This window comes from Schistocerca cancellata, chromosome 2 (assembly GCF_023864275.1).
Source record: "Schistocerca cancellata isolate TAMUIC-IGC-003103 chromosome 2, iqSchCanc2.1, whole genome shotgun sequence".
Taxonomy (NCBI): domain Eukaryota; kingdom Metazoa; phylum Arthropoda; class Insecta; order Orthoptera; family Acrididae; genus Schistocerca; species Schistocerca cancellata.
The window spans coordinates 1149841689-1149861725 of record NC_064627.1 but is presented as its reverse complement, the minus strand read 5'-3'; the positions used below and the strand labels follow the sequence as shown (position 1 = coordinate 1149861725).

At 38.2% G+C, this 20037-nt stretch overlaps 1 protein-coding gene across 2 annotated transcripts in view; it reads left to right on the top strand.

Annotated features, from left to right (window-relative positions):
- Positions 1 to 20037, top strand: part of LOC126163187 (ATP-binding cassette sub-family C member 4-like) — a 310113-nt gene that overhangs the window by 279867 nt on the left and 10209 nt on the right. For both annotated transcript variants that reach the window (XM_049920140.1, XM_049920139.1), the window contains exons 21-22: positions 7822 to 8067; positions 15299 to 15459. In XM_049920140.1, coding sequence (XP_049776097.1) covers positions 7822 to 8067; positions 15299 to 15459 — 407 coding nt within the window. The remainder of the gene's footprint in view (positions 1 to 7821; positions 8068 to 15298; positions 15460 to 20037) is intronic.

Here is a 20037-nt window from a genome sequence, read left to right as displayed (position 1 = left end):
ACATAGAAATCTCGTCCCTTACCATCAGTTCTGAAGTGTCTTATGGCCTCGTAAACTGCAAGTAATTCTTTGTCGAATGCTGAGTATTTCTTCTGCGCGTTGTTTAGCTTTTTTGAGAAAAACTGCAGGGGAGTCGTAACATCGTTGTATGTCTGACTCAGTACTGCACCGATCGCATTGTCACTAGCGTCAGTAGTGATAAACATTGTGGCGTCCACACGTGGCTGAGCAATAGTGACAGCAGAGGCCAACAGCTATTTGAGTTCGTTAAATGCCTTGTCCATGTCTGGTGTCCGTGGTACCTGGCGGGTGCCAGAAGTTTGTGGGCCAACGAGAGCATCTGTGAGAGGAGCCTGCACCGCAGAAGTGGCTGGCAAATGTTTTCGGTAATAATTAACTGTTCTGATGAACCTGCATAATTCCCTGTAGGTCTGAGGGCGTAGCATCTCGAGAACAGGCTTGATCTTGTCCTGTGGTGGTGTCAGACCGTCCAATGACACAACATAACTTAGGAATGTGACGGATGACTGGTGCAATTGAGTCTTTTTATTGTTCAGTTCAATATCAGCGGCTGCTAAAATATCTGTCACGACTTGAACACGCTCCTCACTCTGTTCCAAAGTAGAAGCAAAAACCAATATGTTGTCCATGTATACGAAACAAAAGTCTAGATGGGATAAAGTTTGATTGATGAAACGCTGCCACGTTTGGGGGGCGTTTTTCAACCCAAACGGCATAAATTTGTATTGGAACAGCCCGAAGGGAGTGGTTATGGCAGTCTTTTCAATATCCTCCGGAGCCATAGGGATCTGATGAAATGCGTGCTTACAGTCCAAAACAGAGAAGTACTTTGCACCTGCGAGCGCATGATTGAAGTCTGCAATGTGTGGGACTGGATATTTATCAATGATGGTGCAGGCATTTAAACGCCTATAGTCTCCGACCATATGCCAAGTACCGTCTTTCTTTTGGTCAAACAGGATAGGACTAGCCCAGCAACCGGAAGAAGGTTCAATTATTCCCTTTTGTAATAGATCATCCAATTGTTCTCTTGCAATTTTCATAAATTCCGGCTTGAGACGGCATGGGCATTGCGATATGGGTGGCCCATCGGTTAGACGTAACCGATGAACTGTGCCATTAGTGACCACTGCAATATGTGTCGCGGCACGACAGTCAGATGTCCGTGAAGCGGAGCAGGCAGTCGCGGACGGGCAAAGCTGTGGCGCTGAGGGCACGGAAGTACAGGTGTGCCAACCGCTCGTAGGCTGCGTAAAGGCCGCACGCGTGTTAACATGGGCGAGGTTGGTACACTGGTTCTTGGTAGCGGGCCGTGCCGCTACGAGTGCTGTAGGCACGAGTGGGCGTAGCCAAACAGCAGATGGCCGTAGTTCGTTGCCACGAGCTTGGAAAGTTAATTGTCCATTCGGAATGCAAGGAGCATGAGAACTCGGGCATACACTATCATTACAAAATGGGGTGCTGACACAGGTTACAGAGTTCACAACATTGTCGTTAACGTGCGCGGGCACGGGAACACCAGATTGGCACGGACTGACCTTGTCTGTAGCCGACGAGTCGTCTGCTTGTAGTGCCGCGAGGCGTTGTTGTGTGGAGGCCAACTCGTGGTGTATGTTGCGGAGATGCAGCAGTATTTCCATACATTCCATCCGCAACTTCGAAGACTTGGCGCACTCCACTAGCCACTTGTTTGTCCAAGATTATAGCTCCAAGGATAGGTTTACACACTTCTTAGCACAGCACACATGTTTGGTGTTAGTCGAACTGTCACTCGGCTGAGCGAATGGAATATTTTTGTTAAGGGGGGGGGGGGGGGGTTAAAACACAGTTTTTTGCACAAAATCTAGTGACAGCTGATAGTGCTTGAGGAAATCAATTCCGAGAATAGGTTCTTCAATTGTTGACACTAGAAACGTCCACTCCAGTTTGCACTCGGGCGAAAGTTTCACTGTAAACAAAGTGGAACCCGAACACTGTAGGGTAGACAAGTTCACTGCACGAAGTACTGTTTTGTGTGGTTGCACTTTATTGGTTGCTAGGCGAACCAGCAGCAAAGAGACATCTGTCCCAGTGTCTACCAGAAAACATACACCTGATTGTAAATTGCGAACATAGACTCGACCACACTTGTTGTCCGAAACGGAGTGCAACGTGGGATGGTGCCCATTGTTTACATCGCAGGAGGTGGCACTGTAGCCTATCTGCGGTTGGAGTTTGGGTAAGAACACGGTGACTGGCATTTGCGAGCTTGCTCCCCAAATCTTGCGTGGAAGAAACAGTATGGTTGGGCGGGCCTGTGCTCCTGTGGGTAGTTGCTAGGTGACGGAGTATGTGCGTCTTAGTGCGGTCACGTCCAGAATGCAGTGCACGAAGCTCGCGTTGCCTGGCGGAGTATGCTCTGACGGCAGCGCGTAAATGTTCATTTACTGGCCTATCTTCATACGCAGAGATTGCAGTCTGGACAGGCAAAGGCAGCGTTTCAGTCCAGATTTCTGCGAGCGTGTCATCAGGCATAACTTGCTTATTGACGAGAAGACGGATGCACCACAACAGCTGGGACGGAGACCTGTCGCAGAGACGCTCTTCGTAGATGAGCTGTCGCACATTTTCTCTCCTGGTTTTGGAGACGCGCTCCAGTATCATCTGTTTCGCCACAGCATACTTCGCTGCTAGGGGGGGTGCTTTGACCAGATCGTAAATTAAATCGACGCGGTCGTGAAGATGGTTCATGAGGCAGGCAAAGCGCGTGTCGTCGTCCAAAGCACAGACATTGAATGTTTGCTCAACCAGGTTAAACCAGAACTCCGGGTGAGCAGGTTTGAAGTCTGGTAATTTCGGCAGATTCGGCACTGCAGTCACTGCAGAGGTGCACCCATCACTTCGGATGGAAGTAGAGCATGCAGAAGATAGCGAGTCCGAATTATTGGCATTCCGTAATGCGGGAATCATGAAATTCACTAGACGCCGGGGGGGGGGGTGGGGGGGGGGGGGGGCTGAGAAGCGACGGACGCTCGAACGGTGTGAGGACTGTAGTCAAAATGTGCATTCTCATTGACGTGGTAGCTCGGAGAGAAGCCACAAGTACTTAAGTACGCCGGTGAATGTCCGTTATGCACACAGTATTCACTTGACCGTGAGTGGTGGGGCTGGTTGTAGATGTCGGAGTAATTACTGTCCAGCACAGAATTGTTGACTTGATTAGAAGCAACACAAGGATCCCACACACGTCCACTAGGATGCACACACGGTGTCATATTTGCTGTTTGGCGAGCATTGAACACCTGTTGACTAGCCGGCGTGGAAGGATACACACGTGGCAGGAACTGATTCGAGTTTGAATTTACTACTGGGTTTTCCAAAGTAGCAAAACCTCGCTCGACGCCACGAACTGTATTGAATTGTGCATTCGACACAGGAGTCGGAATGTTCCGACCAACACTCTGTGGAGAACACGTAGGAAGGTCTAGGCTAACAAAGCCAGAGTCCACGACCGTTGGCGGTTGGAAGAAACTGGCGGCACTCGATGAATTCCACTGCATGTTCTGGCTGAATGATTCCGAAGATTCTTGCGGCATGTCCACTACAACAGCAGGAGTGCTGGAGAGATGTTGCTGAAATCCGGGTGGCGGTGAGTGCTGAAAGGCCATTGTCTGGAGCTGAACAAAGGCCCTCGCGATCGCGGAGAAACCCGACGCGGTAGGTGCGTAAATAACCTTCGGACGGTAACTGGGACGCGTATTACACAAAAAATGGGGTCACCAGTGAGGGATTATGCAATAGTTGTAGGTAAACAACTAGGATTCTCTCAGATACAGATTTATTCACACTTCGCTTCTACACAGATACAAGTCCGGAGGCTAACTCTCGTTAGCGTCCAAACATCCTGCCCAAAGCCCTCTCCTCAAAGATAGCACACTTACGCACTGAACAAATATTGATATTTATGGCGCTCTATGCCACAAAAGTATGAGGTGACAAAATTGAAGCAAACCTTTACAAACTTTTAAAGATACAGAAGAAAGTTGTAAGAATGATTTTTGGTGCAAAACCAGGAGACTCATACCATGATCTAATCTCGAAAGATGGGATTTTAGCTCATATAAATATGTATAATTTTAAATAGTTATAGTTATAGTTGATTGTTTTGTCCATAGATCATATTCCACAATGATATTAGACATGTCATGTTGCCAGTATTATTCAAAGTAAACAAATTTCTTTGAAATTTTGTCAGTGATACATAATAACAATTGTTTTATATAATGATAGCAGATAATCAATAGCAATCCCAGTTTTAAGGAACATATCACGGCATGAGTCTCATGATTTTGCACCAAAACTTATTCTTCAAGCTTTCTTCTGTAACTTCAAAAGTTTGTAAAGGTTTGCTTGTGTCGTGTCAGCCCATACTTTTATTCCGTAATTTATACTGGATGACAGCAACGCATGATAAGCAGTCCATAGTACATGAGTACCATCTCATATTTGCAATGATGATATATTCTAATAAAAAAAAAAAAAAAAGCACTCCATCTTCAGGCCACAAGTGGCCCATCAGGACCATCCAACCGCCGTATCATCCTCGGTTGAGGATGCGGATAGGAGGGGTGTGGTTAGCACACTGCTCTCCCGGTCGTGATGATGGTTTTCTTTGACCGGAGCCGCTACTATTCGGTCGAGTAGCTCCTCACTTGGCATCACGAGACTGAGTGCACCCCGAATAATGGCAACAGCGCATGGCGGCTGGATGGTCACCCGTCCAAGTGGCGGCCACGCCCAACAGCGCTTAACTTCGGTGATCTCACGGGAACCGGTGTATTCACTGCGGCAAGGCCGTTGCCGTATATTCTAATAGCCTGCATTAATTTTTGCATCAGTGTTGGATACACGAGGAAAATAAACAAAGTTAAGTTTTTTTTTTTGCCATATTGCTGAAAATGCTAAAATGTATTTATATAAAGTGAAAACTAGTGTTTTTAGATCATGTATGTTTATATGTACTGCATAAAGTTGAGACAATTATACATAGTGAAAACTCATTTAAATCATATTTGCAAGAAATACACTTAGTCCATATGTTCTTTTCCATACTCGCAGCACAGCACTTGTTTCCCTTTCCTTCTTTCAGTAAATTTGTTTCCACATGCAAAAGGAAGTGTTTTACCCCATTTACAACTTTATATTTACATTTGGCTACAAATTTAAATGCAAGTACTGCTTCACCTCATACCACCAACATCCAGAGATGATATGTTCCTTCAGTGTTCTTTTGTAGGTGCTGAGTTAAATCAATCACATTGGCCTGAACACTTAAACAAAATGTAAATTATGACCTGCACAAACACAACACAGAAGCCATGACCAGTCCATCTCATAAGCCATAGAACTGCATCATATGAAAGAAACCCACTGTATACAGGATTGAAGCTTGCCAATACATACTGAGATCAGTCACATCTCTCACCACTGCAAAATTTAAAGCCAGAATATTTTCACCCAGTTTTTGTTCAGACATTTATTAAATAACTAAACTAAAATACTAGTCACTAAGGTGAAAAGCTCTGTACCTTCATAACAAGCCCCACCTATAAGTAAAATACTTGTAAACCTGTCTTGTTACATCATTGTTCATAACAAGAAAAAATAGGGACATATGTATATTCACTTGTTACAAACTGATGAATTCAGAAAAATTGCTCTTGTGTCATCTGATGTTCAATAAAGTCATTATTATTATTATATTATAATAGTAATTATTATTATTTTCATCTGTAATATACATCTAGAATTCGTAAACAATGGAAGATTGCTAGTTGGATTCTTTTGTGAAACTTTTGATCTGTTGACTATTTACTCAAGATGCCAGAGAATTATGGCTCAGTATGATTTGTAGGGCTTTGGTTCAGATTGTGTCTAGATGACAGACAGCAGATGACAGCTGCTACCTCTGTCTAGGATAACATGAATTGTGAGGTTATGTTGGGTTTGTGTTTGGATCATTACTACTCTTGATCTTTATAAAGGACATTACATGGTGTACATGTCAGAAAAGATATATTTCATTTTGCTCGTAGACCACACCATTCTTATGATGAATGCTTTATCTAGCTGTGAATTGAACACTGCTTCCCTAACTTTGCAGATCTTCTAGAGTGGATAACTTCGAATTGTCTGACATTCAACATCAAAAAGACACACGCATTCAGTTACACTAAACCAAGAAAGAGTGGTGAAGTTGTGGATATAAAAATTGCTTGTGCTACTTTGATTCACTTGTGACACATCACATCATCTTCTGGGATAAGCAGTTATAAACAAATACAGTTTTCAACTCACACAAAAAGAGCCATCATAATCATAAATATTCCTACACACTATTGCAGGAAGCTGTTTAAGCAAGCATTATGCTAAGCTTATTACTTATTTTTAAAAACAAAGATGATGTGACTTACCAAATGAAAGTGCTGGCAGGTCGACAGACACACAAACGAACATAAACATACACACGAAATTCAAGCTTTCGCAACAAACTGTTGCCTCATCAGGAAAGAGGGAAGGAGAGGGAAAGACGAAAGGATGTGGGTTTTAAGGGAGAGGGTAAGGAGTCATCCCAGTCCCGGGAGCGGAAAGACTTACCTTAGGGGGAAAAAAGGACGGGTATACACTCGCACACACACACATATCCATCCACACATATACAGACACCATGTGTCAAGAAGTAATCATAATTTATATGTAGACGGAAAATATCTCAATGTGGGATATGAATGCATTATAGTTCACCTTACTGAATTTAAACAACAGCTTGAACTCTATCTTTTGAATAAAACTTTTAATTTTGACCAGTGAATAAATTTAAGTATACCCACATAAATATAGTACCTGAAAATCATATAGCACTATTCATATTGCTGTTTCACAGGTTACTATACACTGAGCTAAACTTTTTCTTGGTTCAGTATACAGTATGTGCCATAAATACAACTGTTATTAATTGGCATTAACTCACTTGATAGAGGACATACAATTCTCTGAAACATGTAGTGGGAAGTATTATATAATTAAATATGACTGGTTACAAAATTTCTATTTTCAGTTGACATTCACAATAGTCACAAGCATACTTAACTTCAAATGTTTGCATTTAAAGATAAATTTCAGTTTTCAACTCCACATTACCAACAAACACTTTTTAGAAAAGCGAAATATGCTATCAGCATTTTACATAATGAATGTACGTATTATAAAATAGTCGTCAAAATTACAAGTATTTGAAAATATTTCAGCAGGATGCTGAAGAACTAATACCAAATATAATTCTGATTACACTGCTCTGTATTCTGCAAATATTAATATCTGTGTAATTTGAATTACTGGTATCCAAAAAATTATTCTTAACCCATTAGTGAATTAAAATGTGAAGAATAAATCAATTCCTTCAATTTTAAATCACCTGTTGCTGTGATCTTGCATACTGAAAATGCGGCTGAAATAAAGTGCTTCATTAACTTTAGGATGTGGGTTTTCGAGTTAAAGACTATGATCCATATGCAGTCCTAAGAACTTGATGCTATTTACTTCTTGCATCTCATTGAAAAGACTATTTTTCAGTTTGTGGAATTCTGTGCAAAATTGTGAATTATATGTATTGTGCCTAGTTGAAATTTAGTTATATACATTTTTCTTAGCTTATAATTGTTATGATATACAAGTGGTCATTTAATATTAATGGCTGAGAAAGTGAACAGAGTCCATATTAGTTAAAATATAACATTAAAAAAATGCTAACTTCAATTTCAGGTTGGCATTGTTGGTAGAACTGGAGCTGGAAAATCATCTCTCATTGCTGCACTATTTCGACTGGCCAAACTTGAAGGAGCTATTTATATTGATGATGTTAACACACAGTCTATGGGTTTACATGATCTCAGGAAACGAATTTCAATCATCCCTCAGGAACCAGTTCTGTTTTCAGCAACTCTTCGCTATAACTTGGATCCTTTTGAAGAGTTCAAAGATCACCAACTATGGAGTGCTCTTGAAGAGGTTGTATAGTCTTCTAAAACATATTTTGTCCTTTTGTTATTTATTACCATTAAATTGCAGTGATGTTTAATTTGTCTGTGGTGATATGAAATATGTGATCTGCTGTTTCTGTACATCATAATCTGTTACAACAATAATAATAATAATAATAATCCCCGTGGAGGCCCGGGAAAAGAATAGGCCTTCGGTATGTTCTGCCAGTCGTAAAAGGCAATGAAAAGAACAAACCACTAATAGGGCTAACCCCCCTTTTAGTGTGATTAGTTGGTTCAGGACAGAACTAATGAAGCCTCGGACAAGCACTGTCATTGTCAGGGGTGACGCTTGAACCCTATGCCTGTCCACAATGGTAACGACACTGCTAGCCACACGGAAAATGATTTAAATCCAAATAGAGGTGTTTTGCACGATATGCTTCCTGCAACCACTCTAGAAGGAAAACAAAGACAGAGGATGAGATGGTCAGATGAAGTTAATAGACACCTCATGTTCTGTTACTACCAAGCAACAAACCTAGGAACCAACACAACTGGATACAGATCACAAGTATACACAACATTTATTACCAGATACCCGGAATTAAAATTTTTAACAGAAATTAAAATTTTTAACAGAACAACGACTAGCTGATCAGATCCGTGTAATAATCAAAAATAACAGGATACCCATTCAGAATTAGAAAACAACAAACAACAAGTACAACAAACACTGGAACAAAATAATGTGCAATCAGAAGAAGAAGAAGAAGAAAATACAGTAATGGACTCAAACATCCCAGAGCAAACAAACAAAGAACACCACACATCAATTAAACAATCAGAGGAAAATGAAATCTTAAGACAGCCACCAGAACAATTACAAATAGAACGTGAAGTGACACAAATGTCAGATATAGAAGAAAAATTTCAGCTAACATATATAGAATACAAAGACACTAATACAGACATTAGACCATTCTTGCATAGACCACCAAATAACCCACAAGTCAAAACAACAATAACAACTATCAACACAATCATACACAACAAAATAAATGAAAATACAACTATGGAAGAGTTACAACTACTGGTTTATATAGGAGCACTCACCACACTAAATATACACACTAGGCAGAGATAAGAACAAACCAACAAACAGAAGAAACCCACAAAACCAGCATGGAAACACAGGCTACAGATCAGAATAGAAAAACTGAGAAAAGACATCAGATAGCTAACACAATTTATAAGAAATGAAATATCAGACAAAAAACGAAACAGGTTAGGTAAAATCTCACAACAAGAAGCGATAGAGCAGTTAGATGAAAAGAAGCAGAAATTACAAGCATTAGCCAAACGACTTAGAAGATACAAAAAAAGTGAAAATAGAAGGAAACAAAACCAAACATTCAACACAAACCAAAAGAAATTTTATCAGACAATAGATAACACGCACATTAAAATAGACAACCCACCAAACATAACAGACATGGAACACTTCTGGAGCAACATATGGACAAACCCGGTACAAAATAACAGGCATGCACGGTGGATACAAGCAGAAACAGACACATACAAGATTATACCACAAATGCCTGAAGTGATAATTTTGCAACATGAAGTCACCCGAGCAATTAATTCTACACACAATTGGAAAGCCCCTGGAAAAGATAAAATAGCAAATTTCTGGCTAAAGAAGTTCACCTCAACACATTCACATACAACTAAATTATTTAACAGTTACATTGCAGACCCATACACATTCCCTGATACACTTACACATGGAATAACTTATCTCAAACCTAAAGATCAAGCAGACACAGCAAACCTAGCAAAATATTGCCCCATAACATGCCTACCAACAATATACAAAATATTAACTTCAGTCATTACACAGAAATTAATGACACATACAACACAGAACAAAATTATAAATGAAGAACAAAAAGGCTGTTGCAAAGGAGCACGAGGATGTAAAGAGCAACTGATAATAGATGCAGAGGTGACATATCAAGCTAAAACTAAACAAAGGTCGCTACACTATGCATACATTGATTACCGAAAAGCTTTTGGTAGTGTACCCCACTCATGGTTGCTACAGATATTGGAAATATACAAAGTAGATCCTAAATTGATACAGTTCCTAAACATAGTAATGAAAAATTGGAAAACCACACTTAATATCCAAACAAATTCAAATAATATCACATCACAGCCAATACAGATTAAGCGTTGAATATACCAAGGAGACTCATTAAGTCCTTTCTGGTTCTGCCTTGCTCTGAACCCACTATCCAACATGCTAAATAATACAAATTATGGATACAATATTACTGGAACATACCAACACGAAATCACACATTTGCTATACATGGATGATCTAAAACTACTGGCAGCAACAAATCAACAACTCAACCAATTACTAAAGATAACAGAAGTATTCAGCAATGATATAAATATGGCTTTTGGAACAGACAAATGTAAGAAAAATAGCATAGTCAAGGGAAAACACACTAAACAAGAAGATTACATATTGGATAACCACAGTGACTGCTTAGAAGTGATGGAAAAAACAGATGCCTATAAATATCTAGGATACAGACAAAAAATAGGAATAGGTAATACAAATATTAAAGAAGAACTAAAAGAAAAATATAGACAAAGACTAACAAAAATACTGTAAACAGAACTGACAGCAAGAAACAAGACAAAAGCTATAAATACCTATGCTATACCAATATTGACCTACTCATTTGGAGTAGTGAAATGGAGTAAGACAGACCTAGAAGCACTCAATACACTTACATGATCACAATGCCACAAATATAGAATACATCACATACATTCAGCAACAGAAAGATTCACATTAAGCAGAAAGGAAGGAGGAAGGGGATTTATCAACATAAAAAACCTACATTATGGACAGGTAGACAATTTAAGAAAATTCTTTATAGAACGAGCAGAAACTAGCAAAATACACAAAGAAATCACTCATATAAATACATCGGCTACACTATTGCAGTTTCACAACCACTTCCACAACCCTTTAGATAAACATAACATGAACAGATACAAAGAAAGTAAATTGGAAAAAGAAAACACTACATGGCAAGCACCCGTATCATATAACACAGCCACACATCGATCAAGACGCATCCAACACATGGCTAAGAAAAGGCAATATATACAGTGAGACGGAAGGATTCATGATTGCAATACAGGATCAAACAATAAACACCAGATATTACAGCAAGCATATTATTGAAGATCCCAATACCACAACAGATAAATGCAGACTTTGCAAACAACAAATAGAAACAGTAGATCACATCATAAGCGGATGTACAATACTAGCAAATACAGAATATTCCAGAAGACATGACAATGTAGCAAAAATAATACATCAACAACTTGCCATACAACATAAACTAATAAAACAACACGTCCCCACATACAAGTATGCACCACAAAATGTACTGGAGAATGATGAATACAAATTATACTGGAACAGAACCATTATAACAGATAAAACAACACAACATAACAAACCTGACATCATACTCACCAATAAAAAGAAGAAATTAACATAACTAATCGAAATATCCATACCCAATACAACAAATATACAGAAGAAAACAGGAGAAAAAATTGAAAAATACATCCAACTGGCTGAGGAAGTCAAAGACATGTGGCATCAGGATAAAGTTGACATCATACCAATTATCCTATGAACTACAGGAGTCATACCACACAATATCCACCAGTACATCAACGCAATACAGCTACACCCAAACATATATATACAACTACAGAAATCTATAATTATTGATACATGTTCAATTACCCGAAAGTTCCTAAATGCAATGTAACATATACTGTACAGTTAAAAGGAAGTCACGCTCGATCAAGATCCGCGTCACATTCCATTTTTAACCAGACATAACGTCTGAGAAAGAAAAGAAATAATAATAATAATAAAACATCAGTTTGCTCATTACAAAGTTAAACTACATTTTAAAATTAAACTAAGTGCTAATATCAGAAAGTATTTAATCTTTGATTTTCTTCTATAACTGATATTGCATAATAATTTTGTTGATACCATCCCCCGACTTTTGAATGTCATTCTGTAGCCTGTGAAATTCATCTTCTGTTCCCATTCCAAATTATTAATCTAGGTCAAGGAACATAGGACAAAAAAAGAGGCTTTAGTTGGAAATATCTAACACAATGGTGAAAATAATTTTAACCATTTTATTTACAAAATATCAGATTTTTAAATTTTTTGGACCTTTCCTTTTCAAAAAACAACAAATCCCTCAAAATGTGACCCAGTTCTGTGTCAGATGCTGATGCAACTAGCTGGTTTCGTTACATTGGTAGCGAGGCAGCCGTGCCCAAGATGCACCGGCTGGTGACAGTGAGTGCCCAGCAGCTCAGAGGTTTTCTGGTGGCTGGGTCACTGTGAGACAGCAGAGGCACCCAGGTGCAAATACCAGACCTGCATCTGGCTGGCAGCAGTCTGATGTGAGTAGTGGCCTCACGACAGAAGCTGGCATGATGATGGTAAATGACTCACCAATCCAACCGATGAACCAAGGACCGACTCGACCAGATAGGCAGTATTTATACACACGACAGCAAGCCTGTTGTGCATCTGTAGCTGCTAAAATCACGTTTGCCACATATCGAAGTGCTACTTGTTATAGTAAGCATCAGGCCACCTACTGAGGGGCAGATGGCAACACTGTGGCTCAGTGTTAGGTTTATATATTGCTGCAGGTGGCCCCCTTCTTGGCATCGAGCCCGTCTAACTAGACCTATGCCTTTATAGCATAAATAGTGTGACATATAGAGAATTCAACAAAAATATGTTGTTTTCCAGAACATTTCTAAATAGCATCAAATAAATTAGATTTAATGTTAGCTTAACCAAAACTACATTTTAACTAGCAACTTTCATTTGAATCTTTTCACAAAGTAAAATATAAAGCTACTTGTTTCAAACACGTAAAGAAATTCTCTGAAGGACAAAATTTAATCTTCGATGCATGTCCTATCATGGGAATCCCTGGAGGAAAGAAGACATTCATTTTGAATAACACTATTGACAAAGTTTATAGAACCAGCGTTTGAAGCTGATTGCAGAAAGATCCTGCTGCTGCCAACATACATTTTACATAGGGACCATGAAGATAAGATACGAGTAATTAGGGCTCATATGGAGGCATATAGAGTGGAACAGGAAAGGAAATGACTATTTGTGGTTCAGGGTACCCTCCACCATGCACCATACGGTGACTTGCAGAGTCAGTATGTAGATGTAGATGTTGAAGTAACAGAATGTGGCTCTTATAAATATCCTGAAACATACAACTTGAAGTTGTACAACATTAACTCTATGGATACTTCTCACAGAATCCAAATTTAATCTGTGGAACACACTAAAATCTCACTAATGCATAACTTTAGTAAACATAAAAAAAAAAAAAAATCTCAAGCTCTTGTAGATCACTTAATGTGATAGATCAGATATCTACTCATTCGGTACAAAATTTCATGCTATAGAATGTATGACAGAGTAACTTCGCCTGTGAAATATAAAAATGCATACAGTAGCATAAAAAACTAAAATCTGGCTTTTTTGTGATAGCTTCAATACATGTAGAAAATTGGCACAAACTTTGAGATCTTCTATTAACACATGGTTAAAGTTATTAAAATGATATCCAACTCCCTGTAAATTATTTCCAAGCATCGCCTTTAGTTTCTTGGACATACCCCAGATGTTAAATTTTGTTGTCCACAATGATCTGTTCTCTCAGAGTGTAAGAAAATGTATCTGGTGATATGTTCACATCAAATTTAGTTGTTACATTTATGCTCATATTACACCTTCTTTGTTATATCTCACTCTTGTGCAACATGAGTTGCTCAGAAACTGCTAACATTGTCAATAAACATTCAGGATACCATCGAAGCAGCTTACTCTAGCTTGTAGTAGACATGATAACATTGTCATTTTTCCAGGTAAATTGTTTCCTTTGCTTTCTGAATTAGGACCTTTAGATATGCCTTCTTCTGATGTGCTCTTCTTAAGTCCACTGGAGTTGTCTGGTGATAAAGACAGTAGATTTATAACTGGGACAAGCAGTGTTCACATCCCCATCCTGTCAATCTGATTTAGATTTTCCTAAATCAATTTTTTGAGCGCCTGAAAAGTAACTTTGGTGAAGTCCATCCCTATTGTTCAACTTTTTATTAGTGTTTGATCTTTAATTACTTTAGATGAATTCAGTATGAATTTTTACAACTTTATTCATTGCTGTCTTCATCTAACATCCACCCTGTTTCATTGGCTTAACCACCACTCTGAGTTTCATATGACTGATGCACTCTAAATACATTTTAGTCTTCTCTACTAACTTACACCAATAGCACACACAACAAAAGTATTTCATCAACAAGCTCTGTAATGTCTTAGTGACAGTAGGTATTATAACAAAAACAGAAATCCATGATGTACTGCTAGACCCAAGTCTGTAATTTCCAATAGCATACTGGTTCATAAGAATCACGCTAGCTTCTTGCCAGGTACCCAGCATTTCAATTTTCTAGAAGTTTGAACTAAACAGGCCACCTAGGAAATACACTAGTCTTATAATCCTTTAGAAGCACATGAGATTGATACACATATCTTGTAGATCTTGCATCTACTGACATTCTTCTTACAGCAGCTAAGCTTTTCAAGCAAAATTATTATATGAGCCATAACATAATCCATTATTTCTAAGTATTAGTAAAATATTATTAATATATTCCATGACTACACACCTTATTTATATAAAGGCAGTTAATAATTATTTTGCCAAATTTACCTATTCTCAAGTGTGGGTTACTTTTGTTGGGAGAAAGGGGAGGGTGAGAAATAGGGAAAAATATTTAAAATGTACAACTGCTGGAGAATGATGAATATGAATGAAGATGGAAGCAACAGTGAAGTGATAAATATGGTACATTTGCACTTATTACACTTTGTTTCAGGTTTCTGTCCTTATTTTTGCTGATATGTGAATTACATGATAGTTACTAAAACTAGTGATTCAGTATCTTTCTAATAATGTATGTGACCCTTGTACTATTTAATTGTACTATGTGATAGTGAGTTAATTGATACCTTTCTTTTATCTCAAATATTGTTTGCATTTATGTATTTCTATTTTTACAAAAACTACTTTCTTTCAAATATTTAGGTAGAGCTCAAGGATGCTTTTGACTCTTTGGAATTTCGGGTGTATGAAGGAGGCAGTAACCTCAGTGTGGGACAGCGACAATTAATATGCCTTGCTCGGGCAATCCTGAGAAATAACAGAGTTCTTGTTCTTGATGAGGCTACAGCAAATGTTGATCCACAGTAAGTTGTTATGATTTTCTTCTCAAAAGCGTCACTTTATGTTTGACTATAGAGATCAGATTTTCTTGGTGTAACTACTTGAAAATATATACATGTGAAATACATGTACCCATTAAGTGGTGGTAGCAGCGTAGTAGACACATAGATAATCTGATATTGTTTCACATAGTTAAAAAAAAAAAAACCTGTCAGTTTGACCTTCTGTTTGAGATGAAAGGGAGATTAGAACATGTGACTCTTTAGGTGCTCCTGCTGTATTTACTGACAGAACAATCCATGGGTGTACTGCCAATTCTTGGTGTCCAACAAGCAATCAGCTGTGTTGCCATTATCAGGTTTATGGATGAAGTGATCTCAGGGGGCCACGCAGGTGACATACACCCCTTCCTCCTGACTGGACTATTCGGGGGGATGACCGTTTAATCCTGCATCCGGCCATCCTGATTAAGGTGTTCTGTGATTTCCCTAAATCACTCCAGGCAAATGGTAGGATGGTTCCTTTGAAAGGGCATGGCCGATGTCCTTCCCCATCCTTCCCTAATCCGATGAGACTGATAACCTTGCTGTTTGGTCTCTTCCCCCAAACAACCCAACCCATCCCATTCCCTCCTCCCATTTCTTTGGAGTGGTATGCCATACATGATCTGCAGCAAACCTGCTGGGCTGATGGTGATTTTTGCGGCAGTGGCAGCAGAGGCACTATCAACAGCTTAGCTTGTAGTGTTTGCTGAGTACTTCATCTTTTTCCTCAATCCCACTGAGGTGATACCAATTCATGCTGAAACTATAGCCACAGTTGGTCATAATATTTTGAACCATTTATAAAATCCTGGTGCCCATATTTTTGGACAAATAGTGCTCTCCAGCTTACGGCTTGTTTGGCTGTAGTAAATAGGGGTTGCTACAGGTGTTCGTGCAAGTGTTCTTCTTCAAATGCCTTCTCTGTTTGCCCAGTACTATTAAAAATGCAAAGGTCCCAGGTTGAGACCCCTCCTTTCCATATCAGGACTAAAATGTTTTTCTGACGTATGTACACCTGAAGATGTGTTTTGGAAACACAAACCAGTCATATTCCCGTTAAGGTCATATACAGCTGAAAGTGGTTTATTTCAGAAACATACAATTTATATTTTCTGTGCTTGTAGTACATAAACCAGTAATTGTTTTGAAAAATGCTACACAAATTAATGTTTGAAACATTGCTTTTCTCAGAAAGTGACTTTCAAGTGTTGTGTATTATTTTAAAAGTACAAACATTCAGATAGAATTCAAACATCAATAATTTTGTAGCTTTAGTGTTACAATGCAATTAAAACATGAAATATTTTAATAAGAACTCAATACAGCACGTTTGACAAGATTCAATGTGCTTTGCAAATACTTCATCTTCAGTTTTCAGATTTGTAGCGTATTATACGAAGTTGTGTCTCATAAATATTGTGTAACAATTCAGATGGCCTTTCAGTCTCTTACAAATATTGTGACAATTATAAGACTAAATGTAGTTGTTACCTTGGCTTTGTTAACAAAACTTCAATTTTTTGCTATCTATTGAACTACAATCAGGAAATTATGGTGCTGTAAGTATAGATGTCAAAGACAGTTTTCTAAAGTTCATTATGTAAGTTATATATTTCATATTCCACCAACTGAGTGTAGAAAATGTTAGTAAAGAATCCGATTCACAGTAACAGGTAGTGTTTGATACCAGACCAGATTCTTTATTGAAAAAACCAATACCCAACCTAAAATGTTACAACACACCCCTAAAATTCCATATGTATTCCATAACAGATGGATTCTATCAACTTACTCCACATGTAGGTTAGAATTTCATTGTTCAGAATACAACCATATTTGTCACAATGTTTACAATGTTTAAATTTCTTCAAGATTCTATATTTCCAAGTGTGTAAATAATTACACATGTCAGCATCAAAGCATTAAAATAATCATATCAAAGCATTTAAATTGGCAAAGAAATATTAAAAGATTTCCTTTGCAAGTGATGTTCCTGAGGTTTCTCTTGAATGACAAGATCTAACCTTTCCTCAGCTTTATTGGTTTGTCCCACTCTTGGTATCTTGATTCATTCTGGTTATGGAAGTCCTTCTTCATCCTTTCATGCTTGCTTCCATGATTTCAGCAGATCTTTCCTGTATGATTTAATTTTCCAGATATCCTATTCTGTCCTATGACAGTAATTGTTTTCTCAGCAACGTAGCCCAGATTGCCACATCACCTTATTTAAAAACGTAGTCTTCCCATTGCTGAAAGCACACATGCACAAAAACAAAAATAAAGAAATGCTGGAACAGAGTGAATACAACCTGGAACAACTGGGAAATCTGGGAAAACCTGGGAGTTTTTTCGTCCAGGAGAAATCCAGAAGAAACTCAGGAATTGTTTAGACTTTCGGGTATTTTCCATTAGTTAAGTTTTCAGTTAATTTTTTGTAATTTTGACTGGTAAGAACAGAAACCATAAATGAAGGAATAACACCAAAATAAAACTATGGTTGCAAAGAAAATGCACCCTTTACAACAACAACAACAAAACAGTGCACAAACAAGCATCTGCTGACAGCAAAATATGTCAAAGAGCATGCAGTACTTGGTAACAACAAACAGATTTTGATGCATCTTTATCATGGGTCTTTATCGATGAACTGGTTACATATCTAACAGATCATAGGAAATTATTGTGAATGATGGTTTGAGAAGGATTACTTTCAAAGTAAATTTCCTTTTACACAAGATGAATTATATTACACGCGAGAATGTGAGATGATTTTCTTAAATCATAGAGCATTATACTCTCATTCAAAACTTAACACTGATGACCAGCCACTCGAAACATTTTGGGCCACATTTGTGTTTGCTATATCTTAAAGGGTAATGTGTGCGAAAAACACCAAGTTTCAAGGTTACTTTTTCGTATTTATTTTAGTTCTTTCACAGATTACAAATTATGCAGTAACAATGGCAAAAATATAATTACCCTACAAAAAGAGGGTGAAGTGAGTTCTTGAGCAATAGCCCATGTAATTGGCTTTTCTATGGAAAAGTCAAAGTGCTCGACAGAACATGAATTCAGCCAGGTAACCTACAGCAGTGAAATTTATTCATTGGGCTTGCCAGAAGTATTCAGCTGCTGCAATTTTAGCTGTTTTCTTAGGACCCACCCTAATCACACTCTCTGGGAGGAGGAGTTGGGGGGGTGGGGTGAGGGGCAGCTGGAAGGGGGGCGGGGCAGCAAAAAAATTTTAACAACCAATATTACACGGGATAGGTTAGCTTTTCTTGCAGCTATGCTGTATATATATTAATTTAAATGATTAACTTTTTCTATTTGTGTGTTCATGCTACTTAACAGTGATATTGCTATTGGCTGACTATAACGTGTTTCCTAAGCTATGAATACCTGCTGTCATTGGCTACCAAGATCACATGACATGAGCTATGATTGGCTGATAAAAGTGCATTGCAGTCTCCATTTCAGTGCTTTGGAAGCTACTGTTCTATATCCAGTGGAATTTCTGTTTATTGTTTTGTAATGTGAATATACACAGTGTAAATGTTGCTGCACATCAACAATCTTTCCAGAACACATTTTTCTTGCTGGGTTTCATTTCCTACAGTGCCACGAAGTTCTATGCCGGTGCATAAACCTGTCACCATTCAAAGGACTGATAAGTTTTACAGCTTTAAAGGCAAGTATATTGTCAATATGGGAAAAAATGCGCCTTCATCATAGGTGCAGTGTATTTTCACCTGAAAAAGAGCAAATTTTTAAATAGGAAATCCAGGAACTTTTTTTCTTGTCTGCATAAATGCGCTGTGAGATGAAATTTCTTGAATAATGAACATTGCAAGGCACATGAGATTCAAAGAGTGTGTGCCCACTGAGATCATGTGTTTAAATTTCATTTTTCCATATAATAGACATCAAATGCCAGTGGAAAAAAATTAGACCTTTTGTACATAATGTTTTAAAGCTGTTATATTCCTCAGACCAAACAGCTTCCTAGATCTGAAGTAGACTTGCATACATCTATTTGGTTGAGGATTTTTTGACAACTTCAAAATGTCCAGTGTGGATATGAAAAAATTTCTTCAATATGATGTAATTAATTTTGTCTCTCATGTGTTTTTGCTATTACTAAATCTCCCTCTTTATCAGTATAACTTTTACCCTCATATAATTGCAAAGGCTTCTGTGGCTAGAGTCAGTTGTCATAAAAGTTTTTTGAGTGTGGTACCACATCATAATGTCAAAATAAAAAAAAATTACTGGAGAAACCAACACTTCAGCAACAGTTACGTTGGCCATCTTCTGGATCTAGTGGCATATTTAGCTGTGTAGAATCAATTATATTTTGTCTTTACTATTCACTGAACATGGCATTACATCACAATTTTAAAAGATCATTGTTATAGTTGGTCTCTTAAGGGGAAAGGTGTCATAGTAATAGGTCAGTGTGATAGAGGGGATCTGCTGTCATTTACTGCTTCCTGCATTGTGTCTCATGACCTGTGGCCATCATCAAATGAGGTGTGGGCTCCTGTTTTCCTTCTG